Source organism: Protobothrops mucrosquamatus, unplaced genomic scaffold (genome assembly GCF_001527695.2).
Source record: "Protobothrops mucrosquamatus isolate PMUCROS unplaced genomic scaffold, P.Mucros_1.0 scaffold_116, whole genome shotgun sequence".
NCBI classification, from domain to species: Eukaryota; Metazoa; Chordata; class Lepidosauria; order Squamata; family Viperidae; genus Protobothrops; species Protobothrops mucrosquamatus.
The window spans coordinates 288,333-297,159 of NW_015386192.1; the positions used below are offsets into that span (position 1 = coordinate 288,333).

General features: G+C 48.2%; 1 protein-coding gene across 1 annotated transcript in view; it reads left to right on the forward strand.

The window, feature by feature from the left end:
• ITGA10 (integrin subunit alpha 10) overlaps window positions 1-7,446 on the forward strand; it is a 56,663-nt gene extending 49,217 nt beyond the window's left edge. Inside the window, exons 28-31 of the mRNA XM_015816599.1 lie at window positions 1,066-1,179; window positions 2,798-2,896; window positions 5,320-5,433; window positions 7,275-7,446. Of these exons, the coding sequence (XP_015672085.1) occupies window positions 1,066-1,179; window positions 2,798-2,896; window positions 5,320-5,433; window positions 7,275-7,325 (378 nt within the window). The 3' untranslated portion in view covers window positions 7,326-7,446. The remainder of the gene's footprint in view (window positions 1-1,065; window positions 1,180-2,797; window positions 2,897-5,319; window positions 5,434-7,274) is intronic.
• The last annotated feature ends 1,381 nt before the right edge of the window (window positions 7,447-8,827 follow it).

The window sequence follows — 8,827 nt, forward strand, 5'->3', positions numbered from 1 at the left end:
AGTCAGTTTGGTCCAGTGGTTAAGATGCTGGTCCAAGAAACTGGGAGATCGTGAGTTGAACTGGCCCAAAACAAACCAAGATTGGGATTTAATTGTCAAATCATACCGGTAGTATGATCTTCTTACCACACTTGGAATACTGCATCCAGTTTTGGTCACCATGATACAAAAAAAAAAGGACCCCTCCTCCTCTTTGTGGCAGCCCCTCAAATGTTAGAATACTGCTACCTAGTCACACACACACACACACACAGAGAGAGAGAGAGAGAGAGAGAGAGAGAGAGAGAGAGAGAGAGAGAGAGAGAGAGTCCAGAAATTTTCTCTAGACTGGCTATATCCAGTTCCTGCAACCGTTCTTCCTATGTTATATTCCAGTGGTGTCGAACCTATGGCACGCGTACCAGAGGCGGCACTCAGAGCCCTCTCTGTGGGCACACATGCTGTTGCCCCAGCCTCGCCTCCCCCCATGACCCCCTCCTCACCAGCAGTCCCCCTGAAGGAGAGTCGCCCCCGAGCGTGGCCCACGTGGTGCAGCACAGCCAAGGACATGGCAGCCAGGCAGCATAGACAAGACTCTGCCCTCATGCCCCATTGCGCACAGTTGATGCTGCGGGGTGCGGGCAGAGGGTGTGGCTGCCATGGCGCTGCTGGGCGATCTGTGGTGGGCTCTGGAGGCGGTGAGTGGCCCTGCGGGTAGGCAGGGTGGGGGCGGAAGCAGGGCCAGTTTTGGGGCACTCAGTCTCTAAAAGGTTCGCCATCACTGTCATATTCCAAAGAAGTCATCCCAAAGAAGGCAGGATCCAACCGCTACTGCCAAGGAAACTCATGGCGAACCTCCCCATGAAATGACCTGGAGTAGAGTTCGGACCGAATCAGACTTCCCTGCCTTTCTTTCTGATTTGGTATGTTGGGGGAATCCAGCAATAACATGTTAGGTGAAGAAAACCATCCCTAAGCCAGAATCTGTTCGTTTTTCTTTGGGCCTGGCATGTTCCATGAGCCCAGAAATCACATTTTTTTCGAGGAGAGTCAGGATAAAGCCCCGGTGCTCTTCCTCCCCTGCAGAACTGCACCAACGCCGGCTGTCAAGTGGTGACTTGCCAGCTGCAGCGGCTCGAGAGGAGCTCCGAAGTGACCGTCCACTTACTCAGAGCTGTCCGGAATGAGTTCTTCCGGAAGGTGAGTGCTGCCAGTGTCTCCTGTCGCGTGTGTGTTTGAGTGTGTCTGTGTATGTGAAGCAAGGGAGGAATTTTCTATCTCACCAACTGTGTCCTGATTAGCACAGCTTGTGGTTTTCGTATGTTGGGCAAACTCAGCAAACTGAGGTGTGCCTCGCCTTAGCTAGTCGGGGTTCAGTGTATAAACTCCTGTAAGCAAAGCGCAGGGTGTTGTGTAAAGAGTCATAGCGAAAAGAAAAGAATACAGAGAAAATGGAATCGGGTAGTGTGGTCCCATGGGGGGAGAGGGGGGGGGAACAGTCTGCTGCAAGGAATGTTTCATTGGATTTTAGTTTAAGGCAGGGGTCCTCAACCCCTGGGCCAGTTTACTACCGGGCCCTGGCCTGTTTAGAACCAGGCCGTGCAAGGGGTGGGCCAGCGCGCATGGGTGCACGCTCGACTTGTGCAAGCAGTGAGCTGGCACGCACACGCACGCAAATCAATTTGTGTGAGTGGCAAGCTGGCGTGCACATACAGCTCAACTCATGTGACGAGGGGTAGGCCAGTTCCGGCCATAAAGATTGGGGACCGCTGGTTTAAGGGTTTTTATATCCTTCTTCATGTTATTGTATCATTGCATTCAATAGTTTTGAGTGCCATCGTTTTGAAATTGAGTGCACGGTCTCATTTTTTATCGCTCTTCTTGGACCATCTTGGATCAGATGCTTGTCAGTCCATGCATACATACAACCAGTTGCCAAGCACCCCACAATCCTGCGATCGTCACTTGTGACCTTCTCTGCTGACTTCCCCAAAAGGTCAATAGGCAAGCCAGCAGGAAAAGTCATGTCACTGGGGGGGGGCAAGGCTCCCCCACCCAAGGACCCTCAGCCTCAATCCTCACTGCACCTCCTGCACACCTTCCTTTGCACCCTCACATACCCTCCCCACACACACACACACACACACCCTCACCATTGTGAATCCTTTTTTAAAAAGATAAGGACGCACCCTTAATTTTGTGGAACCTTCATCACAGTTAATTTTGTGGATCTAGGCCAGTGGTGGCGAATCTATGGCACATGTGCCAGAGGCGGCACTCAGAGCCCTCTCTGATGGCACGCGTGCCAACACTGCTAGCAGCAGGCCGCCACTGCCGCCCGGAGCAGGAGCCCCGCCCAGCACAAAGGAGGCGAAGCGGCCGACTAGCAAGCTTGAATAGAGGTGGTAGAGCAGAGGTCACAAACCATTGTCAATTGGTGGACTGGAAGAAAAGGGAGGGGGAAGCATTTTACATGCATGCATGCGCGCACAGGGCCGCGAGCATGCACACGCTGCAAATGGGGCAGAGCTAGTGCCTGCGTGATACTCACTAGCCCTGCCCCGTTCTTGCGTGGTGCAGCGCCTTGTATCTGCACCCCACGGCGCGGTGGTGGCCGTTTTTGTGCCTTGCAGCACGGTGGCCCATTTTTGCACCCCTGGTTTTTCCATGCCAGAGGCGACACTCAAGAGGCGCCTCCCTGCCCCCCCCCCAGGGCACCACAATGCTGATGCGGCCCTGGCACTTTGCAATAAATAAGTGGGCTTTGGGTTGTGGTTTGGGCACTCGGTCTCTAAAAGGTTTGCCATTACTGATCTAGGCTAAGTTCAAGTCGGTGAAGATCGTCAGCAGCATCACCCTGAGCGTTCACGAAGAGAACAACCTGTTTCTCCTACCAAAAGCCGCCCACCAGCGGGAGGTAAGAGACGGGACTGACACAGGGCCTCGTGTCCACCACGTAAGCAGCCAGATCCAGATGTGGAAGGTTCAAGTTGACTACTTTATCATAGTCTTGCCTTCCCTTGGAAACAAACAGATGGTGTGTGTGTGTGTGTGTGTGTGTGTGTGTGTGTGTGTGTGTGTGTGAGGCTGCACAAGGACTCAAGGTTAACTGCCCCCCTGGTCCTTCTTTTCTCTAGACCAGCCATACCCACTTCCTGCAACCGTTCTTCATATGTTTTTCTCTCCGGGCCATCTTAGTTCTTCATTAAAGGTTAATCAAAGGTTAGTTAAAGTTTCATCGAGGATTAAAGATGGTTAATCATCTTAAATCCTCGACATACGACCGGTTGCTTACGACCATTCAAAGTTATGACAGACTCTCCTCGGGTACTTACGACCCAGATTTGAAGTTCTGATGGCTGCACGCCCCTCCCCACGTTTGTATGACTGCACTTTGGGTGCTCAGCAAAATCCTGGGGTCACAACACGTTTCGCGAGTTTTGATAGAACCCGGCCCGTAGCAAACCATTGGTTTGTGTAATGACTGCGACAAAAAGCTTGTAAAATCAGGTCAGTCAGGTGAGTGACTTATGATCATCAGGACATATGACCGTGATGAGCAGGCTCCATTATCGTCATAACTCAAGGACCATTTGTAGAAATTTTATTTTTAAAGGTTTTGTTTAGTGCAGACTAAGGCGTTTTACAGTCCACGGGTGATCCCAGTTTGGTCCATGGCATGGGGGGGCAGGGCATCATCATCAGCCCTCCATAACAGTCCCAGTTTCTCATGCAGCCCCTCGGGAAAATTAGTGGTTTAGTGTCTATTTATATAATTCCATCTTAAACCATCATTCAACCTCAGTTCAAGGACACATGGTGGTCAATATTCCATGAAATAGTTTATCCAAAAAAAATAAACTGAAAGAAATTAAAAGCCATGATGTTAACTAGCAAAATACATCTCTTTCACTGCCTTTTAATTAACTGTTAGTATTACAGGGGGTTCTCGACTTAACGATCATAATTGAGGCAAAAATTTATGTTGCTAAGCAAAACATTTGTTAAGTGAGTTTTGCCTCATTTTGCGACTTTTCTTCCCATGGTTGTTAAGTGAACCACTGCAGTTGTGAAGTGAATCAGGCTTCCCCCTTGCATGTCAGAAAGTCATGAAAGGAGATCCCCGGGACGCAGCAACCATCATAAACACGAACCAGTGGCCAAACGGCTGAATTTTGATCACGTGACCGGGGGTGGGATGCTGCAACAGTTGTTAAGTGTGAAAATCAGTCATAAGTCACTTTTTTCAGTGCCGTTGTAACTTTGAACGGTCACTACATGAACTGTTGCAAGGACTAGGCGTATTACTAAAGTGAATGAAAGGAAAAAATGATCTTCAATAAATCCATCCAAAAATTTCATTTATTTGGCCAGAGGCCACCTTGAGCTTTGTCTGGTTCTGGCACTGCATCGTAAGACGGACGTAGAGAAGGGCAGTGAAGGCATCTCCCCGAGGCCACCAGGGTGAGGACCAGTATATGTCCACCCCTGCCCTACCATAGCAATGGGAAGGTTGTGGTGTCCTTGGCAGAGTGGACCCCGTGATGCTTCCTCCAAGCTGGGGGTGATTGGTATGTTCCAGTGTTTTGTTACCAGAATATGAGATTATGCAGGACGGCCATGTTAACCTTCTAAGGCATGGGTCGGCAACCCGTGGCTCTGGAGCCGCATGTGGCTCTTTGAGCCTTCTCCTGCGGCTCCCAGCCTCCTCCGCCATTTGCAGAGACAGCGACAGAGGCACTTGCGCTTCCCCCCCCCTCTCTCTGTGTAAAAAAGAGTGGCCTCACGCTATTCTCCGACAAGCTGACAAGCTTATTGGGCGGGGCTCTTGCCTTTGCTGCGTCGAAGCAGGAAGCAGCAGAAAGCAGAAAACAGCATATCTCTCTCTCTCTCTCTCTCTCTCTCTCTCTCTCTCTCTCTCACACACACACACACACACACACACACACACACACACACACACACACTGAGTGAGGGAAGAGGACTGGCAGACCAAGGGCAGGAGAGAGCCAGCCCAATAAGAATGTATGTCAGCTTGTCGGAGAACAGTGTGAAGCCAGCTTGCCAGGTGAGCAGATGAGAGAGAGGGAGAGAGAGGGAGGGAGACAGAGAGAGAGAGAAAGAGAGAGAACTCATGCACACCAGCGTCTATTTCTTTTTAATTAAACTCTTCAATCAAGCCCTCCCCCTTGTGCGTGCGCGCGCAGGTTTTGTGGCTCCCAGTGTTTTCTTTTCTGTGGGAAACCGGTCCAAGTGTGCTCTTTGAGTGCTTAAGGTTGCCGACCCCTGTTCTAAGGCCTTCAGAATCACGGTCTTCTCAGGAGTTTGATCTCCCTGCAGGTTCTCTTGGAGATTATCCAGTCCAAACTGGTCCCTCTTTCCCTCTGGATTCTGATTGGCAGCATCCTTGGCGGCCTCCTGCTTCTAACCCTGGTCATCATCTTTTTATGGAAGGTAAGAATTGGGTGGGATCCATAAGAATATTATATTGTATTATTAATTAGTTGGTGTAAGATGGTGAGAATTCAAATAGATAAGACGTACATCCTGAACATTAGATCTTGTGATGAATTGTAATTTAGAACTTGGAAATTATAAATATTAAACATTAGATTTAAATATTAATGAAAAACTAAAAATTGGGAAAAACTAACCAGGACATTGATTGTCTAAATAAAAAGATTGAATGTTAAAACAACTAGGATATGTATAAACTAAAAAGTATTGATAAATGTAAGAAAGTTATTTTTATTTAATCGATATGAAAAGAATTGTACTAATTTAAATATGAGACAGTAAATACCAAGGGGAAAAGAGAGGAAATATTTAATGTAATAGTTTGAGATCTGTACTAAAGATATTTGTATGTTATTGAATTATTGACTAACTCAGCTGCCAGATTGCTTTTCAAATATTTAAATGTAAAACTAAAAAAAATCAACAAAGTGTTCTTAAAAAAAAAGAATTTGGTGGGATCCATGTATCTCCTGGGGATGCTTGAATTTGGATTCCTGTATTCAGTATGTGTGGGGGGGTTGACTAGATCAGGGGTCCCCAATCCCCGGTCCATGGACCAGCACCGGTCCGTAGCATGCCAAAAACCGGTCCACGCAAAGAAGCGAAGCCCCATCCGTGGGATGCAGGCAGCATGCAAAACCACGCACTCTCTGGTCCGTGGAAAAACCTTTCTCCATGGAACCAATCCCTGGTGCCCAAAAGGTTGGGGGTCACTGGACTAGATGATCTTAAAAGACCCCTCAAGTCTGTAATTGACTCTGCAAAGGCATAAATTATCCTATCTGCCTCCCAGCTAGGACAACCGTTGAAAATTATAAGGAGCATTGACAGGAGGATTGAAAGCTATTAAGTAGATCAGGATGAATTAATCATACTCGTTGCATTTACTTTAGGTTGAAATTTATTTCTTAACATTACAGATTACCGTTTTATTGAAATTAAGTCATGTCGTATCAAATTCAGTTTTCGGCTCAGCCTCTCACCTTGGGAAGCATGGTGCCAGCTCTGGCTCCCAGAAGCCCCCTCCCCCACAAGTTCTTCTGCTGAAATTGCAATTTTTGCACTGAGGAAGGGGCTGTTGTGAATACAGCGCTGTTGTGACTTTCAACACACTAAAGTGACAAATGGTTGTGCCTGTCCTCGGCTTACGGCCACAACGGCACTCCAAATTTCTCTGATTGAGACATTTGTTAAGTGAATTTTGCCCCGTTTTACAAACTTTCATGCCCCAGTTGTTAAGTGAATCACTGCAGTTGTTAAATTAGTAACACGGTTGTTAAGTGAATCCAGTTCCATTGACTGGGCTTCTCAGGTCACAAAAGGGGGATCGCCGAGACATGGCAACTGTCGTAAACGTGAGTCAATTGCCAAGCGCCTGACCCTGGGGAGGCTGCAAGGGACGCGACGTGTGAAAAACGGTCCTGAGTCACTTTTTCAGCGGCGTTGTAACTTCAGACGGTCACTAAACGAACTGTTGTTAAGTGGAGGACTACCTGTATTAATTGTGCCCTTAATTTACCACAGGTCCCTGAAAAAAGAAGAGTCTGAATTTGAGAGAATGTGGGAAATGCCTAAGAGTGGGAGTAAAAACGTTTCTTAGCAGATCATTCACGAACATTTTCCCACTTAGCTGCTCGAAAAAGGAAACAAAACACTAGGTTTAGTTGCAGTTGGATTTGGAAACTTCAGAACTGAAACTTAAGATTTTTAAACCTCCAATTCTCTGCAGTGTATAAATAACCTTTGTTTTCTGCTTCCTTCTCTCACCCCAACCTCAGATTGGATTTTTTGCGCACAAAAAGCCTGGAGAAGACGAGAAAGAGGAGTAAAACGAGTCCGGGGGAACAAAGACTCTTTGCCCAGCATCTGTGGGATAAAACCCAGAAGGGGAGCTGTGCTTTTTTTTCTGTGCCAATCACTTTTAGGACCACAGACGTTCGGGCCGGTCCGCAAGAACGGCTCCAAAATCTTAAGGCAGCATCTCTTTGCATTTTGGGAACCAGAAAGCACGGCCGTCTCTCTCCCCTTCCGTGTATTTAGATATGCGCTATCTAAATGTCTCCAAGACTGATTATTCAGGTAGATCAAAAGCCACGCTGGCCTAAAAGATTTGTGGACAGAAGAAAACAGGCCTGCGGATTTTTAAATGGGTCTCCTTTCACCGTGCAGGAAATCCCCACATGGAAATCCTTTATTCCAGATGCTTTTTAAACCCCCCCTTTCCCCAGAGGAAGATTGGGGGTTCAGTCTGGCATCTGCAATGCTGCAACACTGCACCAGAAGCCGCTGTTGGAACTGCCTGTTGCAAATCTTGCTGGACTTTTACTTCAAGAGAAAGCGGAGATAACCGTGGTTTTCGTCCCGCGCAGCTCGCCGGAGACAGCGAGCACTGAACAAGCTACGGGGATTGGGGTCTCCTTTGGCTTGGCGTGCCCATTTCCGAAACCAGGCATATTGTTAAATTGGTTTCCCCCCCCCCCCCCAAAAAGAGGCTGTTGTGTCTGTTTTTCACACAAATCTTGGGATATGGCGTCCCCCTCCTGATCACGATCCACCTGAATTTCTGAAAAATTGTTCTAATGAAAACGTGGATTTTATAAAATGGGAAAGTTGCTCTCCCTTCTTTTTTTTTTAAAAGCGTTGTGTGGAAGAGGGTTAAGCGCCAGCTGCCCGGTGTTAGCAAAAGGCAGGGTGAGCGTTCCAAAAAGTGGGTGTTCCAAATCCAGTTAACAAACTCTTGAGGGATCACGATCTTTGGCTGCCTCAAGCCAAGGCAGCACAGAACAACAGAAACGGAAGTGAAGACACCCTTCCTCTCCACAGTCATAATCAGAAGTGAAGGAGGAGTCTGTGGCTGGACTCCAACTCCCATCAACCTCAGCCAATGCAGAATAACGGGAATTGCAGTCTCCCAATGTCCAGCCAGGCCCTCCGGTTCTCAACAGCAGCCCTGGGCAACCGATGAAGCCTGCAGCCAAATGGAAGGAGGACTTGGAAGGGGTAGTTGGGCAGCTATCTCTGCCAGTTTCTCTTCATCTTTCTGGACTGGCTTGTTCTGGAGAGAAACCTCCACGGGTGCCAAGATTTGGGAAGGATTCTGGGGCCACCAAGGATCTTGCAACTTTTCCATGGTCTTAGAGGCCCTTTGGCCCCAAGCTGTGGGGCTTCTAACAGTGCTGGGCCTGGGGCTGCCAGGGTGGGCAACGCTGCCACTCCGATTCCCAGCCTCCACGAGCCAGCCTGTCCTACACGTCTCGGTTCAAATGCCCGGCCAAAAATGACCTTCACTGTCTGGTTTCTTATTAAAGACTTTATTCAATAGCAAGTTTTA